The sequence below is a fragment of the Trichosurus vulpecula genome, chromosome 8 (genome assembly GCF_011100635.1).
Source record: "Trichosurus vulpecula isolate mTriVul1 chromosome 8, mTriVul1.pri, whole genome shotgun sequence".
NCBI lineage: Eukaryota > Metazoa > Chordata > Mammalia > Diprotodontia > Phalangeridae > Trichosurus > Trichosurus vulpecula.
The window spans coordinates 39,113,960-39,134,775 of NC_050580.1; the positions used below are offsets into that span (position 1 = coordinate 39,113,960).

Genomic DNA, 20,816 nt, shown 5'->3' on the forward strand with positions numbered 1-20,816 from the left:
CTTAGAGGCAGGAAGACTTATCTTCCTGAGTTCAAATCTGGCCTCAGATGCTTACTAGGTGTGTGACCCTGGGCAAGTCACTTATCCCTAGCCTCAGTTTTCTCATCTGTAAAATGAGTGGGAAGAGGAAATGGCAAACCCCTCCAGCGTCTTTGCCAAGAATATCCCAAACAGGGTCACAAAGAGTCAGACACAACTGAACACAGACAGAGACCGACAGACAGAGAGATAGAGAGAGAAGGAGAGACAGAGACACAGAGACAGAGAGAGACAGACAGACAAAGAGAGAGAGTATGAGAGAGAGAGAGAGAGAGAAAGGGAGAAAGAGAGAGAGGGAGGGAGGGAGAGACTGAGGCCAGTTTCCTTATCTATAAGGGGAAGGGACTGCACTAGATGATCTAGAAATTCACTTCTAGCTCTAGACTTGTATGATGCTGATGGAAGCCAGGAGAGGGGAGGCCAAATGATTAATAATTGCTAGCATTCCTATCTCATTGGCATGCTGCTTCATTGGAGCCTCACAACAATCCTGTGAGGGAGGTACTATGATTAGCCCCATCTCTGTAGGAGAAGGGACATGAGTTGAGAGAAGCAGAATAACTTCCCCAGGGTCACATTGCTGGCAAGTGTCTGAGGTGGGAGATAAACTCAGGTCCTCCTGTGTCCAGCCCGGTGGTCCATCCGCAGTGCATCCAGCTGTCTCTCAAGCTATATGCCTTAGACTAGCAAGCATCCCATTTTCCATCCCTTAGAGCACTATAGGGAGCAAAAGAGAGCAGCTATCACCTGCTCAATGGTCCCTACTTTATATAAGTCTACGCTTCTCATGACATCATAGATTTAGAGCTGGACCAGAGCTAGGACATCATCAAGTCCAAATTCTTCATTTTACAGATGAGAAAACCAAGGTTCAAGTGACTTACCCAAGGTCACGATCTAGGAAGTAACAGAGAGGGTATGCAAAGCCAAGTCCTTTGGCCTCAGGCTTGTAGCTTTCTCCAGGCACTGGAATTAGGGGGAGGCGGCAGTTTTTCATTACATCAGAACATCAGTGAAGAATATAGAAAGAAAATATTAACTCCAACAGGAACCAAAGTATAACTTCTGTTAGACTTTGTGAGCCTGGACAAGTTTCTCAGCCTCTCTGAGACTTAGTTTTCTCATCCGTGAAGTAAGGATAGTGACACAGATGACACCTACATCCCCGGGCTGTCAGGTAAAAACACTTGGTAAACTCTAAAACCTAGAGAGGCACGAATTGTTGCCACAGTTAATCTCAGAGGGGTTTTGCAACAAAATTGTAAAAATAGATAAGAAAGGAGATCAAAGGGGGACTGGGAAGAGAGTAGAAGAGTATTGAGAAAATGGCAGCTCTTTCAGTGGTGGCTAAGAATCAGACATCAGAGGGATGCCCACCAGTTGAGAAGGGCTAAACAGGGTGAAGTCGCACAGCTAATAAGTATCTGAGGTTGGAGTTGAACCTGTGTCTTCATGACTGGAGGCCCAGAGCTCTGTCCATTGTGCTACCCAGCCGCCCCTGTATGCCCCTGACTGGGGGTATAGAGTAGGTGCTGAATAAGGTCTTGTCGATGGATTTTTGCTTGCTCTGAAGTCTATATTATTTTTGACAATGGAAAGGAAGTATGTCAAAGCATAAAGTACCTTATCTCCCTGGAAAAATCATCATCACCATCGCAACTCACCTGGACAGAACAAACATGGGCACTCCCACCCGGGCTCCGTGGGGCTTGGGGCATGCCTATGGGAGAAAACGGCTGTTTAATTTCTATCATGCCATTGCCTAAATATTTGCCAAATTTGGGGGAGAAGAAAGAGAGATGTTTGTTTAAGCCAAAGAAGTGGAGCAGAGAGGAGCAGGGATCCAACCTCGCACTCTGGCTAACTGAGGCGGCCCACACATTGAAAAGGACAAAATAATCCTGGGTAGGTGATGCAGAGCTGGGCCTGGAGTCAGGGAAACCCGGATTCAAATCTGACCTCGCTAGCTGTGTGTCTCTGGGCTAGTTCCTTAACCTGCCTGCCTCAGTTTCCTCATCTGTAAAATACCATAATAATAGCACCCCCCTCCCAAGTTCAAAAGAGATAATGGTAATGCACTTAGCACTGTGCCTGGCACGTAGTGAGCACTATATGAATGTCATCTATTGTTACTATAATTAAACACCCTGCAAACCTCGAAGCGCCACATAAATGGTGCTAACTAGCTTTATAAATATTAGCTATTATACTCTCTTTGCCTTGGGGAGGGGGGAGGGGCAGGTCAATGGGGTTGGTTCCAGGAAACATGCCCTGCCATTCTCAGAGACTCAGTTTTCTCGTCTGTGAGAGTGGAATGACCCTCGCAGCTCTCTCCCGGCCTCACGGGGCTGCAGTGGGCACGGGCTGACGGACATGCCGTCTTCCTCCGAGAGAGAGGCTCGCAGACCGGGAGAGGGCCGCCCGGTGCCTCCCCCGCCCCTCATTCTTCAGGTGAGTCACACAGGTAGTGTCAGATTCCTCTCACGCAAGCCCGAGTGACCCCGCTCCTTCCTGCTTTCCAGGACCCTCCGTGGCCTTCCACGCTGGATTTCCCCAGGGGACCCGCGGTCTTCGGCAGCCCGTGAAGTTCAACGCCACTTACCTGAACGTCGGGGACGGCTACTCCCCAGAGCACGGCTTCTTCCGAGCCCCAGTGCGCGGGGTGTACCTGATTGCTGTGAGCGCCGAGTTCGGCCCAGGGCCAGGCGAGGGCCAGCTCGTGCTCGGGGGCCGACTAAGAACGTCGATCTCTAGCAGCTCCGAGAAGCCCACGGCCGCCGGAGGGAGCAGCGCGGCCACCTTCGCGGTGGTCGAGCTGCAGAAGGGGGAGAGGGTATGGTTCGAGCTCACGAAGGGTTCCCTAGCAAGGAGGGATCCCAGTGGTTCGACGCTGGGTGGTTTCCTGGTGTTTAAGACTTGAACCAGAGCCCCCCCCCCCCCCGTTTCTTCTTCCCAAAGAGGCCATAAATGCCTGGACCGTGATTTCTATAGCACCACTGTGTTATCCCTAACGCTCCCTGGAAGCCTTTAGCCAAAGCAATTTGGTGCTCAAGCCTCATGTTTTGGGTGCTCTGGGCTCCGCTTTTTCCTGAGGATGAGAGAAAACTGAGGCGCCTGGAGCCCTTCCTCTGGCCTTGGGACCTGAAGCCGGCTATTGTTGAAAGACTCTGCCTTGAGGACTGGGCAGGTCCAAATCTGGGGTTTGGCTAAAGGCCAAGGCAAGATTTGAACCACCTTGGTTGGGGAGTGGAGAGGGGCTGCCCTTCACTCCCTCCAGAATCACCCAGTACTTTTCCGGGCTCTCCACCTTTGCTGAGACCAGTAGCTTTTCTACAACTCTTCAAACCTCTGCCTCCCCTTAGTTTCTTTTCCATTGCTTTTCTACCTCTCTTGAGGTGCACCCTTAGGGGAAAGACCTCAGCTGTCCAGTCAAGTCAACCCACATTTATTAAACAGGGCGCTAAGTGATGAGGCCTCTGCCCCTGAGGAGGTAGTGTTCTCATGCTGGAAACGTCAAGGTAAGCTGGGGGCTTGACCTGCTCAAGAAAATGGCAGCTCTTTTTGTGCCGGCTAAGAATCCATCATCAAAGGGGCGCCCTTCAACTGGGGAATGGCTAAACAGGCTGTGGCATACGATTGTAACAGAATATTATTGTGCTGTAAGAAATGACTAGCAGGGTGATTTCAGAAAAAACTGGGAAGACTTACATGAACTGATGCATAGCAGAGTGAACAGGACCAGGAGAAGATGTACACAGTAAAAGCAATATTGTTCCATGAAGAACTGTGGGCTGGTGACCTTGCACAGCCCTCTACCACTTAAATCCAATTCACCTGCATGTCACGGATCACCTCCATGATGTCATGGTCCTCTTCCAGAACGAAGGACAAACAACAACAACCCTGTGAATGACTTAGCTGGTTCCAGCAATACAATGACCCAAAATAATTCCAAAGGACTAAACCTGCCTCCAGAGAAAGAAATGATCTTGATTGAATACAGACTGAAGCATGCTATTTTTTTACTTTCATTTTTTTCTTTTATTCAAGTCTTCTTGTACAAAATTATTAATATGGAAATGTTTTACATAATTGTACATGTATATATGATTACTGTCTCAGGGAGGGGGGAGAAGAGAGAGGGAGGGACAGAATTTGGAACTCAATACTTTAAATAAAAATGTTTTTTTAAATTGGAAAAAAAAAACAAAAACAAAATGTCAGCTCCTCAGAATAGATGTGTTTTCCAACAAGAAAGCTCCATTCTGTGCAGTGTTAGGAACTTCATACCCATGGGAGATAAAGGGAAAACCAGAAAGGACTGAACCTACCCACCATAGGGCCATAGCATTTGAGAGTGATGGAGGCCCATAGAGAACATCTAATTAAATCCTCTTGCTTTAGAAATGAGGAAAGTGATAAAAATTTCTGCTCCTGGGCATGAAGAAAACTAGGGTCCTTCCCTTGGCACCTGAAACCCAAAGGGTTCATCCATAATTTCCCTTTTATTGCTAAATATTTCCCATCCCACCCCTTTTCCCTTCTGTTTAAGATTAAAGTAAAACTGAAGAACTCTGTGGCAAATTTTTAAATTTAAAAATAGAAAGTATTTTCTTATTTTCTCACAGATTCATAGATTGTTAAAAATTATAACTAGGATGTGGCGACCAAGGCTTTGCCCTTGGACAGAGAAATTTATGGAGGTATTGAAATCACTTTCTACCCTTTAGCTGTAAAGAAATACTAACTAGCACCTAGTTAGTAAGAAGAATTCATTCCATAGGAAGCTACCAGCCCACTGCTTCCTTCCCCTGATGGCTTCATCCCAGGAAGCTCCACTTTAGGAGCCAGGTCCTGCCCAATTTCAATGCCTTCCCCCATCCCAATGCAGGAGTCCCTCCAGCATTGACTCTAGTGGTGTAGCAGGATCTCTGCTGCTTCACCTCAATGATTCTAGGGCAACTTCTCCTAAATTAAAAAAAAATCATAGTTACAGCTCTCCTGTTAAAGATCCAGGGGACTTCTGAAAGCATCTTCTTTGGCAGAGGAATAAATTGAGGAGGAGAGAGGTAAAACAGCTTACTTGAAGTCATTTAGCTTGCTAGCAAGAACCTGACCTTGAACTCGTATCTCCTGACTCCAAGGTCGGTGTTGTTTTTTTTTCCCCCACTACCCTCCAGTGCACCTCTGCTCCATCTTTTTCACCTATGGTTACGCCCAACTTTGGTATTCATCAGCATCTCTATCTATAGTAAAGGGTGAGAAAGGGAATAGAAGCTCAAAAATAAAGGTCTCTTTCAGTTACAATCATTTGGAATAAAATTCTGTCCTTCAATTCCTTGTCACTTCTATTTGTGTTAACAAAAATGACCGACAAAAGGAGGAGGCTGAAACTAAATGTTAAAAATAGAAATATTTGGGCTGTGGAAGGTTGATCATTGTGGTTATATTGGTCTCCTCCATTAAGGAATTCATCATCCATTAAAAACAAAACAAACAAAAAACCTATGCACCAGACTACAAGGGTAGCTAAAGACAGAACTGAAACAAAAATCTGCTTCTCTCTCAAGTAAAGCTTAACTTTAAAAACCAGACACCCATAGCAAAGCTTATAAACCAACTAAGGTAATAAATTATCACATTGAGGAATTTTTACAAAATCCCTAAATATGGGCTTTGTACTCAAAGGGAGACTTTTAAAAAGTAGTTATTCAATAAATAATTTTGAATGATTAAATAATAAAATTTAAAACATTTTTTCTGTACCTAAAGCCACACTCCCTCTTGGTGGATGAGGAGAGAGATTTCAAGAGGCCTAGTCAGAATTGATTCACAGTCATTAATGTTAATGAGGCCCCTTAGTTCCTGTATGGTTTTATAACTTTATCATCTTAGAAGAAAATATCCCTCAACACACCAAGAACCACACTTCAGAGTCATTTCTTTGTGAAGAAGTAAACGCAGGCAATCTTGTGTGTTTGCTGGGTATACCCAACTAAACCCAAATAAAATATCTCCTAAAAGAAACTATTAAGTGCTTTTCAAACAAAACAGAGTACCTGACAGTGTCTTGATTCATCACTTCAAAAATCTGTGACTTCTTTCACTGGTGTTTCTATTCCTTCCACTGAAACAGATCACAACCCCTCCATGGCTCAGTAGAATAGCTTCATGAGTTACCACGGCTAGAAGAAAAAGTCTCTCAATGGTGATCAAGCCTTCTGGTGATGAGCCTCTGGGAATTCACCTATATATATCACAGGGGAGTTCCATTTAACTTCAAAAATCTTCCTTCCGAATGTACTGATAATTATAAAGAAAAGAAATAGATCTTATCTATTAATCATGTGAAATTGAATGTGCCTTTTCATCATCTGCTCTTCAGAGTGTTGGGGATAACATCACAAAACAGAATGAAAGAGTGAGAAGAGAATACACAAGGCACAAAGAGCTCATGAAGAGGTAGGTCAAGGACTGGAGTGCCAAGGTGGGAAGGATGCAAATACCTGTTTCATAGGCACATCTAAACTAATGGCAAATTGCCAATATTAAAGAAAAGCAATGTCTGTCATAGTAAACTTAGAATCTTATCAGTCATCCAATTCAGTCCAACCTTGACAACAGAGACATCAACAACTGCCTCCTAGACATTTCCAGCTGGCATCCCATAGGCACCTCAAACTCAGCATGCTCAAAACAGAACCCATCCTCTTTCCTGCCAAACCCACTACTCTTTCAAATCCCCATATTTTTTCCTTCCAATCAGGTTCACACACTTAAGTCATCCTCAATCTCTCCCTCTCCCTCAAGTCACTAACTCAATCAGTTGCCCCATTTTGTTGATTCTACCTCCAAAGCATTTCTTGCATCCACCCCCTTCCCTCCACTCACAGGAAGGGCTCCAGCCATAGTGGGGGGGGAGGGTAGGGGGCTTATTACCTTCCACCTGGACTAGTTATAATAGGCTCCAAGACGGTCACCCAGCCTCATCTCTTCCCTCTCTGATCTGTCCTCCACATAGCCACCAAGGTGGTGTGTTTAAAGTACTAATTCGACCACACCACTCAATAAAAGCTAATGCATGCCTATTTTACCTTTAGTGCCAAATTTAAACTCTTTAGTTTGGCATTTAAAGCCTGGCATTGTGTTTGGCACATATCACCCTCCTTCCCATAATCTACAATCCATCTACACTGACCTGGCTGTTCCTCACACACCTATCCCATCTATCAACTCCGCTCTTGCACAAGCTATCTCTCATGCCTGCCTTCTAGTGGCCAAAATTGCCTTATCCAATACATATGTGTGTGTGTGTGTGTGTATGTATATATGTATATATGTGTATATATATATGTGTGTGTATGTATATATGTATACATGTATATATGTGTATGTGTATATGTATATGTATATGTATATGTATATGTATATGTATATGTATATGTATATGTATATGTATATGTATATGTATATGTATATGTATATGTATATGTATGGCTACTGTTTCCCCAGACAGAATATAAATCCTTGAGAGCAGGGTCTGTTTGTATATTGCAGTAAATGGCACACAGCAGGTCATAAATAAATGTTGAGTTAATTGGATGGTACTGTAAGCTTCCCAAGGAAAGCATTCTGGCCTTCATATTCCCAATATCTTTCACGAGGCCCTTTACAATTTGTCTTAAATGGAACCCCTGTAGCCTCCTCTTGCTGATGTTCGAGGCAGGCCAGTATACTTTTGGACAGCTCTGATTGTTACAAGCTTTTTTTTCCTTATAAAACTTAAATCTGTAAACCCACATAAATCATCAGCATTTCTATATATTACTAAAGAAGTCCAACAGCAAGAGAAAGAAAGAGAAATTCCATTTAAAGTTACTGTAAACATTTTAAAATTTGGCAGTCTACTTGCCAAAACAAACTCAGGAACTATATAAACACAATTACAAAACAGTTTTCACACAAATAAAGTCAGATCTAAATAACCGGAAAAAAAATTTAATCTGCTTCTCTGCACTTCTTCCCCTAACATCTCCTTAATGCTGCTGTTCCTCCCCTCTGGGACAGGTCTAATCCTATGTCCACATAACTGCCCTTGAAATACCTGAAGACAGTCAGTGTATTCTCTTAAAACACCTTCTTCCCTAGGCTAAACATCTCTGAATTCCTTCAGCTGATCCTCCAATCTAGTCTTAATAAATTGTTGTTAACCATGTGGCCTGGTCTCTAGTCCCCTTCGCCTCCTGGGCACCCTCTTCTGCCTGCCAGATATCCGGTCAAATCCTCCCTAAAATAGGTACCCAGACCTAAGCCCAGTGGTACAGATGTGGTCTGATCAGAGCAGAAGCATCCATTAACCTCCCATTGCTCTAGTCTGGCCTAAACAAGATCCCCCAAATCCCAGATACAGATATAACTGTTTTGCTTTCTAAAACAATGAATTCTCTCAGTCAGAAAGTTAGGAGAAATATCCATGGAGCTCTATCCAGAATGTCTTCTGTGGGGGGGAGGGGTTAATCCTATAGAGAACATCTTCTTTCTTCTTCATTCTTCCTTGTTCATCTTGCTTCATCTTAGATACTTCCCAGTGAGCCCTAAGTTGTGACAAAGAAGCACAATTGAGTAAGACCAGCCAATACATTAACTCTCTCTGAAAATGAATGCCCCATTCTACCCCAGGAGGCCACCACCTCTTGTGGATGTGTCACTATCAGTTCTCTGAAATCACGCATGGTACTGCATCGATCAGAATTCTGAAGTCCGCCGTTGTTTTTCTCTTACACCATTTTGTTAATTACACTATTGAGTATAAACTATTCTAGTCTTAGCGGATAACAGTTACCATTGGGAGCAGCGTGATGCACTGGATGTTGAAGCTGGAGTCAGGTGACCTTGCTTCAGGTCGTGATGCTGTCACTTGCTACTTGGGTGGGCAAGTCACTGAGCCTCCTGGGGCCTGTTTCTCCCTCTGGAGGTGAGGAAGGAGTGTACTCCAGGTGTGGGAGATAGCCAAGGCAAAGACATGGAAATGGGAGATGGCATACAGTATGTGAGGAACAGAGAGAAGGCAAGTTTGCCTGGACCTCTGAGGGCAGGATGGGAAGGAAGGTGCAATGACGTAGGAAAGATAGGCTGGGAACAAGTTGTGAAGGGGTTTAAAACATGTTGTCTCTTCTCAGAGCATAAGCTCTTTGAGGGTAGGGATCACCTATTTTGTGGTCTTTGTATCTCTGGCAGCTCACACCTGAAGGAAATTCATTGAAATGTTTGTTGCTCAACTGATGGCTATTGTTACAGACAGTTCAAACGCTGTTTCTGCACACGACCTATATATTCAGTTGTTGCACACAATTCTTTCATACATCCTATGTGTCATTTATTACAAGAGGCTTGTATTTTTGATTTTATATGTACAACATTGCCATTTACACTATGATTATGTGCAGTGAATCAGAGTTAGCTACAAGAAATTCTAATGTAAAAGATGTAGATTAATGCATACATGGGACTGAATTGTTTTACCATCTGCTAAGGAAACTAGCTGTGTTAACTACATTGACTGTGTTCTCTACTAATTTCTTTAATTACTTGATATGCTAAGTTCTGTGTGTTGCACTACATTTGCATAGATATATTGGTGGGTCCCAGTGTGATTGTCAGAGACTGCAAATTCATTAGGGGAGGATGCAGGGACAGCACTTAGCACAGTGGCTGGCATCCATGTAAGTTTAATAAATGCTTGTCGACTTGACTTTATATATTTGTCCCATTATTATGGCAAAAAATCTTTCAAATTCTGAGTCCAGAGGCATATCAGCATAAATTGGTAAAACCCTTGAGGTACGGCATGTTTCTTTTTTGAAGAAATTATTATATTCCATCCCCTGCATCCCAGGCCATCTCCAGTGGTCTTGACTTGTCTTAGCACTGGACTTGCTGTCTCAGGAAGAAAAAGTGAGGCTGACCACTATGTGCATCTCTGCCTCAGTTAAATCCAATTCACAAGCAAGTTGAGACACCTCCTGCGATATTATTGGTCCTCTTTGGAAATGAAGGACGAACAGTAATGACCACAAGTGAGTCACTTAACCTCCGTGAGTTTTAGTGTCTTCTTCCCAGGGTAGCTGTGGGAATAAACTAGGAGGTCTGTATAGCACCATGTAAATAAACGTCAGCTTGTCATTATGATTCATCCTGAAAAGGGATACCAGACTTTGAGGTCTGCCTTGAGAAAGGTTGGACAACAAACCATAAAGGAGAGGCAGCATGGAGTATTGGGAATGCTACAGCTTCAGTCAAAAGATCCAAGCTCAATTTGACTTTCCTTTAGGAAGCATCTTCTCTTTGCTCTTGACACTGTGCTAAGTGCTGGTTGGAATCCGGGCCCTCCTCCATACCACTTTCCTAAGTTATTAAAATTTTCTGAGCCTTGGTTTCCTTCTCTGTCAAATGAGGGGGTTGGACTAGGTTCTAAGGGCCTTTCCAGTTTGAGATTCTGAGTCTAAATTCATTCTGTCACACATATAACAAAAAAGGATATAAGGCGGCTAGGTGCAGTGGATGCAGGTGGTGCTGTGGATAAAGCACTGTAACTGGAGTCAGGAAGACCTGAGTTCAAATTTACTAGGTCTCCCATTTCAAAATCCATGAGATGCATCTGATAAGTTAGTTTGTCACAATGTATTTTCTCCATTTTCTCCCCAAATACATCCCATCTTTCCCTCCTCTCCCACCACACATACCTTGGGCTCATCGTACCTAAGAATATGAGCTGAGAATGGGCATAAAGTGAAGCACAAATGCAAAGGTGCTGCACCTCAATGATCATCACTTGATTTAAAGTGCACTTTAAACTGCACTTTAGCTATCATACTTCCCTTGTCTTTAGCAAGAGAGGAGAGAGAGAAAGGTGGGGGTGGGGAAGTGTCGTTAACATGTTGAAGAGCTCCGAAGTTTGTCATCTGTGGCCATGTTGATCAGTCTGACCATTATCACTGTAATAATCCAAATTTTCATGGGTGGGGACATTCCCCTTTAGCCACGCACAACACAGACCTTTCACACCTTCAGAGAGGGTCTTCATGAGTTTCTGAGGCCAATACAAAAAATGATCTAGTGGTAAACTTTCTAGTGATGAGCCTCAACAGACCTGGTTAGACTTAGGCTTAGGCTGGTCCTTAGAAACAGGCCTAGGGACTGGGACTTGTGATGATTTCATTGGTATAAGCAGCTTCTAGATGAGCACATTCCCCCCACCAATGAGGATCAGCATCATCTCTGCAATTTAGCCCTAGACACTGAAAAGAAGTGACTTGCCTTCAGTCGGACATACACATACGCACACACCACGCACGCACACATGCACACACAGTGCATGGTAGTTGGCCAGAGTCTGAATTCTGCTGGCACTGTTTTAAAGAATCAGGGTCTCTAAAATCAGATGCCTCCTTAGGACTTCAGGAAACATATTCCAGTTAATTGTACATGTTTCCTTTTCTATATAATGGGGAAATGAAATGTCAACCTTCTGCTCTGCGCTCCTGACTAGATTACTGCTGGTGGAAAGGAGCTTCTAGGTACTGTACAGAAACAAACATGTTCGTGGTGAAATCCCTCTAGACTTGTCTGAAAGAAAATTAACCTCGGGGCCCAACACGAGAAAAGTACAGCAGCACAAAACACATTACTAATATGTACTAAAATAAGGTTATTTACTTAAAAATGATACATTGGACATAATCTGTGTACAGAACAAAGCAATTCATGGTAAACTTAATAAGGCACCTTTTAAACCAGATGCTGTACAAAATACATTTAGTGTATCACCATTTAAAAGAGTAATCTACACTTCTGGTATCTAAGCGAGAATTTAAGCAAACTGTTTATCTTATTTCATTTTCTATTTACATTTTCTCTAAGTAAGGTATAATGTTATTTTCCTTTTATACAATATACTACAATTTAGTTTTAAAATGGGCATTTCAAGGGCAGTCACTAGGATGGGCTTTTAAAAGGTAGAGTATAGCAGTGGCATCAAATTCAAATAGAAACAGATCCCTACAGGCCAAATGTTGACTTAGAAAACCACAAATTAACATTATCTTGTATCGTATTTTTTTATTTAATTTGTTAAACATTTCCCAAGGACACTTTAATCTGGTTAGGCTGTATGGGAGTTTTGCTGAAAGCACAAGGCTAGCCATGAGTACCTCTGGTGTATGAGGAGTTTAAAGTCACCATGAGATGATATTGTATACTTTAGTCAAGTGATATGAACCACACTTTCCTTACAGACCTCCCTGGGCAAAATGCCTGCCCCATGTTGGCTCTGCACTGCCCTGTCATATGATAATTCTACTAGAAGTACAAAACATGCCACTTCTCTAAGGAGTTCTCTCTCTGATTTCTCATAACAATCTAGTGAGGCAAGAGGAAGACCCTGTCAATATCTGACCAAAATAAACGATAACTATAGCTCTTCCCTTTAAAGGGAATTCCAAATGGACATTTTAAAATTATATGGCATTTTTCCTATCCAAAATTCTTTACTTTCAACTTCAAATATATTTGGAAAAAACTCAGTGATTTAAAATAGGGAACCAATCCTAGAGAAAAAATTATAAATTCTTTATAGGCAAAGATCTCCTTAGCTGAACTTCCTATCTCTTCCAGAACCTAGAACAGAGCTCTGAGATACAGTAGATGCTGGACAAAAGTTTACTTAATACTTCTAAACAAGGCTTTCCATTTGATTCTAGCAAAGGTAAGAATTTGAAATTTTTGTTGTTCTCATTTTAAAAGGTAAAGTTAGCAGAAGGAAAAAAAAATATTTTAAATATAGCTACAGTAAATAAAAATCTGGCACAATTTGGTTAAATGTTATTTTCAGGCATTTTGAAGTTTAAAAATTTACTTGGATATTGGTGTTAAAAGACCACAGTGGGTTGGGAATAAAAACTCACACTGGAAGGTATTCCAGAAAAGTTATCAGAAAAATTGGATTTATATTTGTTTGATAAGTTATTATAAGTCTCTAATAAACAAACTGGACATCATTTTCAAGTTCAATCGTACCTTCAATTCTACTAATAATCTAATTCCTTTATCAATTAGAAGGAAAATTGATTCAAGACAATGTATCCTCTTTCATCAGAGTTAAGGAGCACCAGGCACACTCCTCTCTGCTCAGTCTCACATCAACATCTCAGCTCAGTTCTAAGCTTCAGAAGGGATTTGCCCTGGGCCACCTGAATAGGCTGTTCCCTAGGAAGCAGATACATATACAGGGCCCCACCCCCATCCTAGGGCAGTCCTTAAAGCCTTTGCAGGCCATGGGGACTGCACTAGCATCAAACGTTGGGGTCACCTCCAAGCCACAGGAAAGCTGTTTAGCTTAAGTAGCTTGCGACTGCAATGAGACTTTGGAGACGCCCTGTATTTTAGGTATTTCACTCACAGAATAAACACATAATTTTGAACGGAGAGAAAGGAATAGAAGGATTTCCAAATAAGGCGACATTTATGTTTCAAGACCATGTTGTTCCTTACAAACATTCTTACTGAAATTTTCTGAATGCTATAATTTTTAAACCAATTTTCTTCCACTAGTTTATTGAGCACAACTCTGACATTTACATGGTATGCCTAATATGTAGTATGCCTAATATTCTGTTTCTGAAAATATGTGATAAAAAAAATTGCTGGGAAGAAAGGCTGCATTTCTTTTCAAATTTTCTCTGTTGTTATTAATAATAACAAATGGTTTCTTTGAGAGTTTGTAATTTTGTCATGTCCAAAAACAAATTAAGGTCAAATTAGACAAATAAGTCCCAGCTAATAAAGGAGTGTGAGTCACATGGCACTTTATAGTACTTGTGTCCTTCTATAGAAACAGATGGAAAAACGGTTCTTTTGAAAGAACAAGCTCATGGAACACAGAAAACAAATTTTTTTTGAAAAAGAATGCTTCAACTTTAGAACATGACAAAGAGAAGCTTCATTTTAGATTGTAAAAATGTTAAATCTTTCCAAAGAGTTTCCAGTTAACTGTGCAAAACTGGTCTGCTTGGAAATACTCAAAAGCTTCGACCTTCAATGTCAGTCAAGTTTTGGCAATGGACGGAAAAATGCTCTAAAAATTATTATTTTAAAAAATTATAGCCCTTCGTCTTCAGTACTTCTATAGCACAACCCCATTTATTGTCTTACGCTGCATCCAAAAGAAAATTTAAGTCTAACTTAATGGGCCCATGAATTGTTCTGCCAGAATATAACATTAATACTTAAAAGACATTACAAAACTGTAATGACTTTATAAAACAGAAATGTCCCTTGAGATAACTAGGATTCTATAAAATATGTAGCACTTTGTTAAATAAAATCTGTACACTGTGATAGTAAAGAAAAACACTGATATTTCTTTTCTTTTTTGCCTGACCCTTTTTCATTTGTTTTATAAACAATGGAAAAAATATTTTTAAAAACCCCCCTAATTTCAAATAATGACTAAGATGGGCTAGAACCTATTTAGTAGTAGTTGGTAAGTTCATGTAGGTTCTGCAATGTAAATTTCCAATTAGAAGTTTCTCTTATAAGGAAGAGTTTAAATGAAATTATTATATTAAAAGCTGTTATTGTGAGTATGTTTTAACAAAGCCCTAGATTAGAAGATACTAATTTAAATGCATTCCTTTTGAAAACCCATCCACATTCATATATATGTGTATATATGTATATAAACACATATATACACATATGTATATATACACATATATACACATGTATACACATGTATATATACACATATATACACATACACACATACATGCATATATATGTATATATACATGTGTGTGTGTGTGTGCATACACACACACACACACATAAATGTTCTTCCTAAAGATCTTTGGGTGTTGGTTGTTTTTTTTTCTTTTTACCTTGTAAGCCTGGGCTATGAGGTGCATGCGATCTGGTTTCTATGGCATGAATGTGTGTGGACAAACGTGACTATCCAAAGTGAAGGTAAGAGTGATGTCCTGCAAATCAAGTCCATTGTGCACAAGATATGGCATTTCCCTTTTCAAAGTCACCTAGAACAAACTGTACAGGACAAGGTTATAGGCACTTAAATTGCTATCAAAATCACCCCAATAAGTGAGTTCGTTCTTCAGGAGAGTCATCACATTGGGAGTTCCAACGAAAGATATTATGCTTCTCACAATAACAGAGTAAAAATTGCCCAAAATAAAGGAAAGAAAAGAAAAGAGGAATGAAGCTCAGGTTTAAAAACATGGTCTTAACTTCTTTTGGCTTTTCAATTGATGCTAACTTTCCTGGTCAGAAAAGGTGTTGGCGAAGAAGCCAATTTCTCCTATTCGCTAAATGGCTTTTACGTGCCTGGCTAGTCCTACTGCAACAACATCGACAACAACAAAGACCCGAAGCACCAACTACCCCCACCTTCCTGGGCATTCATTCCTCATTTTTTTTCTCTTAATCCACATGGCAGCAGAGGAATCCTGGCACACACACAACACAGATGATAAACTGTTAAAAACAGAGTAGTATCCCAAAATGATTCATAATCTACAGGCTGTTTTACAAAAGCAAGAATATGAACAGACTAAGTTTTATCAGGTAGAAGGCAAAAGCTTATATTTCTCCATCTCTGTTGAATTCATTTTCTTCTTAAGGCTTTCACAGAAAGCACCATAATATAAACATGCAATTCAGTACCCAGAGTTTTACTGGAGACTTGTGAACGATGACTGAAGTCTCAACGTAGCTCAAAACCCCTCCTCCCCCCCAACAAAAAAGAAACACATTTAAACAAGGCTGTCCATAAATGTAGCATGTAGTGAACAGAAGTTCCCAGCATCATATTCTACAGAGTACTGAAAGGTTTCATATTAGCAGCCTGTAAAGGTGTGGTGAGGAAAAAGTCTGAGAACCACATGAATTTCCTCATCCCACTTCAATCCCACCCTCTGCTTGGGTGAAGAAAGTTCTTGGAGTCCAATACAGCTCCTGAGTGTTATGTCATTGTCAAATCTTTACATCTTGGGATTCAACCATCTTGGCAAGTGTCTTCTTGATTCTCAATGCGGTAAGTCTTGAAGCAGGGTTGTGGGCCCAGCATTCTGACATTAGCTTCAAGATAGCTCTTAGACACTGAAACAAAGAGAAAGCAGGTAATGTCATAAAAAAAAGAGAGAGAGAGAGAGAGAAAAGAAAAAGGAATGCAATCCTACGGACTTGTGACTATAGAGAAATTAATTTCCAACTTACTTCGTCACTATTCCATCTGTTGGACACAATGGGGCGAAGTCGTTTAACACACACAACCTCACGCATATCTTCATAGGAAGGATCATGAGGCACCATGTTGTAGTAAGGCAATTGGTACTCTTCTGCAATGCCTATAATGGGGAGATAAAAATCCAAAACTCTGAGTGGCATCAGGCAAACAAAACTGATAAATCTACTATAAAGTCCCTACATTTAGTTAACCTTAATTAGTCCAATTGTGGATACATGACTTATTTCTACATAACAATGCATAACAAAGCAAAACTTTAGATCAAGGTTAACTTGAATTTAGGGCAAATGCTTACAGTTTCTTTAGAAAATATTTGTCACAGTTCTTCTTTCACTTATCTTCCAATTTACCTCACATAATCACAAAATATCAAAACCAGAAAGGACTTTAGGGTGTTCTTCTGGAGGTACTCTTGGGATGTATCCCAAGATTTTGCTCTGGGTCTTCTCTGTCTCTCTCTCTCTCTCTGCTCCCATGATGGGCTCATCAGCTCCCACTGGTCTGATTATCGTCCCTATGCTGAAGACTCCAAGATCTCTATATTCTGTTAGTGTTTCTGCTGAGCTCGAGCCCCACATAATCCAAACTGGATGTCCCATAACATCTCAGGTTTAACACATCCAAAACATAACTTCTGCTATCAAACCCAAACCTCTTCCAAAAGGTACCACCAGGCTTCCAGTTACTCAGATTCCTAAATTGTGTCCCCTCCTCCCTTACTGTCTCTCATTCCGCATTTGACAATATCTCCCCAATCTTGTGTTTATCACCACCACAGCCCCTAAGACCCTATCTCTCCACTCACACAGCCACCACCATAGTTCAGGCCCTCATTACCTCTCACCTGAACTGCAATGTAATAACCTCCTAACTGCTCTGTCTGCCCATTCCATTCCATCCTTTACACGGCTGTCAGAGATTTTCCTAAGACCTACCCACATCTTTCTCCTACTAAAACTCTAGTGGCTACCAATTACATCTGAGACCAGCTATGCACTCCTCTGTCTGGCATTAAAAATCCTTCACAAGCCAACCTCATGCCACCTTCCCAGCCTGATAATACTCTTCTCCCTTTCCATACACACTACAATCTGAAAGAGATTCCATCCCAGCCTCCACACCCAGCACTCCATCTCCCCTACTGATCCCCTTAAGCAGGCTGCCCCCAGTGCCTACAAGGCCCTCCTGGCTTCACCTCTGTGCTTCTTAAGCTCCCTAGTTTCCTTTGAGGCCGAATTCAAGTATCTTTTCTACATGCGGCATCTAGAGATAAGTAATTGCTCTAAAGTCAGAGTTAGTAAAGGGCAGAGCCAGGGATTTGAACCCAGGTCCAGGATTCTTCCTACTATACTTAACCTCCTCCTTCAATATTCCCAGGTAAAAGATTATTTTTTCCTTCCTCAACAAAGGTTCTGACCCATCCCCAAAGCATCTCTTCTCCAAAATGTTTAGTGCAATTTCCTTTAATTCAATAAATCCATTTCTCCTCAAGAAAAAAGTGTAATAAAGATATTTTAATTATATAACCTGAACAGGCACGGCCTGCTGTTTATCTCCCAGCAGCATCACCAAACACCCACCTCCTGTGACACAGCGACGAGCCATCTCCCACATGATCAGTCCGAAGCTGTAGATGTCAGCCATAATGTATGGCTGAAAGTGATTTTTATTTAGGCTTTCATCAAGCACTTCCGGGGCCATGTAACGCTTTGTACCTACTCTGGTGTTCAAAGGGACATCAACTTCGTTTGTATCACTGAAAGAGAAAAAAAAAACACCACAAAGTCAGAGGGCAGTACAAATACATTTATTTTCCAATTTCTTAAAAGTTAATTTGTGAACATACAATAAAGCTCACAAATGTACATTCAACTATCTACTATATAGGAAAGTGAAATTACACAATGTCATAATGTTACTGCTCTATTTCCCATATTTGGCCTTCAGGATCTCATGTGTTTGGTTCTCTGTTGCTTAAATAGATGGTTTCAAACTAAGCTACTTTTTTTCTTTTTAAATTATTTTTTTTTCACAGAATTCTACCTTCTCTCCCTCCTACCCTGCCCCGTGTCCCACTGAGAAAGCCAGAAGAATACCACCCTGTTATGAAAAGGCAGAGTCCAGCACAAATTTCCTCATTGGCCATGTTTAAAAAAAAAAGTACCCCACCAGCCCTTTGAGTCTGTCACCTCCACCTAAGCGGAAGCTATTTTTTTTTCAATTTCTTAACATCTCACTATGGAATCTTAGTTGGAAACTTAAGTCACTTCTTATTTTTCCTTTTACTTAATATCTCTTGTCAACTTTTGAGCCAGATATCACTTGTGAAGGAGAAGCAAAAGCAAACCCCCATTCATCAGTTGGCAAGAAAGGAAACTATTTTAGCTCAATTAAACCCCAAACAAAAGTACTGCTTTTATAGCTTTTATTGAAACACACACGTGCGGCAGCTGAGCAGCCACGAAGACAGACTCCTGAACGCAGTGTCTCGGCTCCTTCTGCAACGAGCAGGCGCCGCCACCAAAAGGCCAGAGCAGCATCGCACCTCCCCGGGTCAAGGGCTCATGGGCATCTACACAAGTCTCTCTGCATGTGAGCCTAAGCTGGCTGTGCCCTCAACCCTGAGCGCGCAGGGCAGGGTCCCCCAGACTACCTGTTAAACTTGACAGCGAGGCCCAGGTCGGCGATACAACAGCTCCCATTTTTCTTGATCAGGATGTTCTTGCTCTTCAGGTCTCGGTGGGCGATGGCGGGCTTCCCCTGGGTGCCGTAGATCTCCGTGTGGAGGTGGCACAGGCCGCAGGCCGCCGAATACGCCAGCTTGAGGAGGGCCCTGGTGTCCAGGGTGGTGCACTTCAGGAAGTCGTACAGAGACCCGTTTTCGTGGTAGTCGGTGATCAAGTACAGCTGCGTCCAAGAGCCCGTGCCCTTGATGTCGGCCGCGATAAAGCCTGTCCAAAGATAAGCACAGGTGTGAGGAGCTGCCTTTGATTCCACAGAAGCGGGCGTGGGAACCTCTGACGAGAATGTATGCTTCTCATCGCTGAACGTCTACGCAGTATGGTGGGCAATGTGGCACAGCACTAGTTCATAATCATGGGCCTGGGGTTCAGATCTGCCTCTGATACTGTAAACTCCCAGGACGTTCCTGGCTGTCACCTGTGAAATGGTCTGGCTGATGCAGCTCCAAGTCTATGACATCCTCACACATAAAATGCAGCATGCTTCATAACAAAGGCTAAAGTTACCTACTTCATGGAGATCTAGAGAAATCTATCTTGCTAAACAAAAGCTTCCCTTAAGACTGTGAGGGAAGCTTAGAGAAAAGAATGCAGTTGAACTACAAACTCCCTCGCAGAAGTGCAGGATTTCAGTGAAATGGAAGGCTGCATTCATAATGCACAGGGTGTGGAATGGGGGAGGGGAACCTTCTGCCATCCTTAGCCACAGACACAATCCGGGCACCACTGTTTAGGAAGAACACTGAGAAGATGGACCATGTCCAGAGAAGGGTAGTATTAAGTTTGGTGAGGGAACTTGAAATCCTAAGCACCAAATAAGGGCACTTAGGATGTTAAGGCAGAAGGGATGACATGTCTGCCACCTTGAAGCATCTGAAGGCCTATCATGTAGGAGAGGGGATGAGCCTCGGTCTGCTTGGCTCCAGAGAAGAGAGACAGAAAGAGGGCATGGAAACTACAGATACAGACCAGGGAGTCACATGAGGAAGAACTTCCTGACAAACGGAGATGTCCAAAAGTGGGACAGGCTGCCCAGGAGAGGCCGAAGTCCACCATTATTGGCGGTATTAAGTGGAAGTGAGAGGTTCATTTTTGGCTCTACTGCTCAAGTGTGTGTTGGACTAATGGCAAAGGATTCCTTCTAATTTTTTCCCTTTTAAATGTATTTGTTTTTAGTTTACAACATTCATTTCCACAAGCTTTTGAGTTCCAAATCTTCTCCCCATCCCCCCCCAAGACAGCATGTAATCCTATATAGGTTCTATATATACCTTCACATTAAACATATTTTCACACTAGTCATGTTGCAAAGATAACCAATGGAATGAACCACGAGAAAGAAGAAACAAAAAAAGAGAGAGAGCAAATAATTTGCTTCAATCTGCATTCAGACTCTGTAATTCTTTCTCTGGATGTGCACAGCTATTTCTATAATGAGTCTTTTGGAGTTGTTGTAGAACCCTGTATTGCTGGGAAGAGACAAGTCTATCAAAGTTATTCATCTCACAATGTGCCTGTAATTGTGTACAATCTTCTCCTGGTTCTGCTCCCCTCATTCAGCATCAGTTTATATTCCAGGTTATTATGAAGTCTGTTTGCTCCTCATTTGTAATAGCATGATACTATTCCATTACATTCATATACCATAACTTGTTTAACCATTCCCTGATTGATGGGTATCCCCTCAACTTCTAATTCTTTACCCCCAGAAAAGAGCT

The 20,816-nt window shown here is 41.9% G+C and overlaps 2 protein-coding genes across 2 annotated transcripts in view; one reads left to right on the forward strand and one right to left on the reverse strand.

Moving 5' to 3' along the window:
* MMRN2 (multimerin 2) overlaps positions 1–5,374 on the forward strand; it is a 45,542-nt gene extending 40,168 nt beyond the window's left edge. The window contains exon 7 of the mRNA XM_036736803.1: positions 2,562–5,374. Coding sequence (XP_036592698.1) covers positions 2,562–2,959 — 398 coding nt within the window. The 3' untranslated portion in view covers positions 2,960–5,374. The remainder of the gene's footprint in view (positions 1–2,561) is intronic.
* Positions 5,375–15,671: 10,297 nt separating this feature from the next.
* BMPR1A (bone morphogenetic protein receptor type 1A) overlaps positions 15,672–20,816 on the reverse strand; it is a 129,699-nt gene continuing 124,554 nt past the window's right edge. Inside the window, exons 10-13 of the mRNA XM_036736386.1 lie at positions 19,011–19,308; positions 17,938–18,113; positions 16,327–16,457; positions 15,672–16,209 (exon numbers count right to left, since the gene is read on the reverse strand). Coding sequence (XP_036592281.1) covers positions 16,084–16,209; positions 16,327–16,457; positions 17,938–18,113; positions 19,011–19,308 — 731 coding nt within the window. The 3' untranslated portion in view covers positions 15,672–16,083. The remainder of the gene's footprint in view (positions 16,210–16,326; positions 16,458–17,937; positions 18,114–19,010; positions 19,309–20,816) is intronic.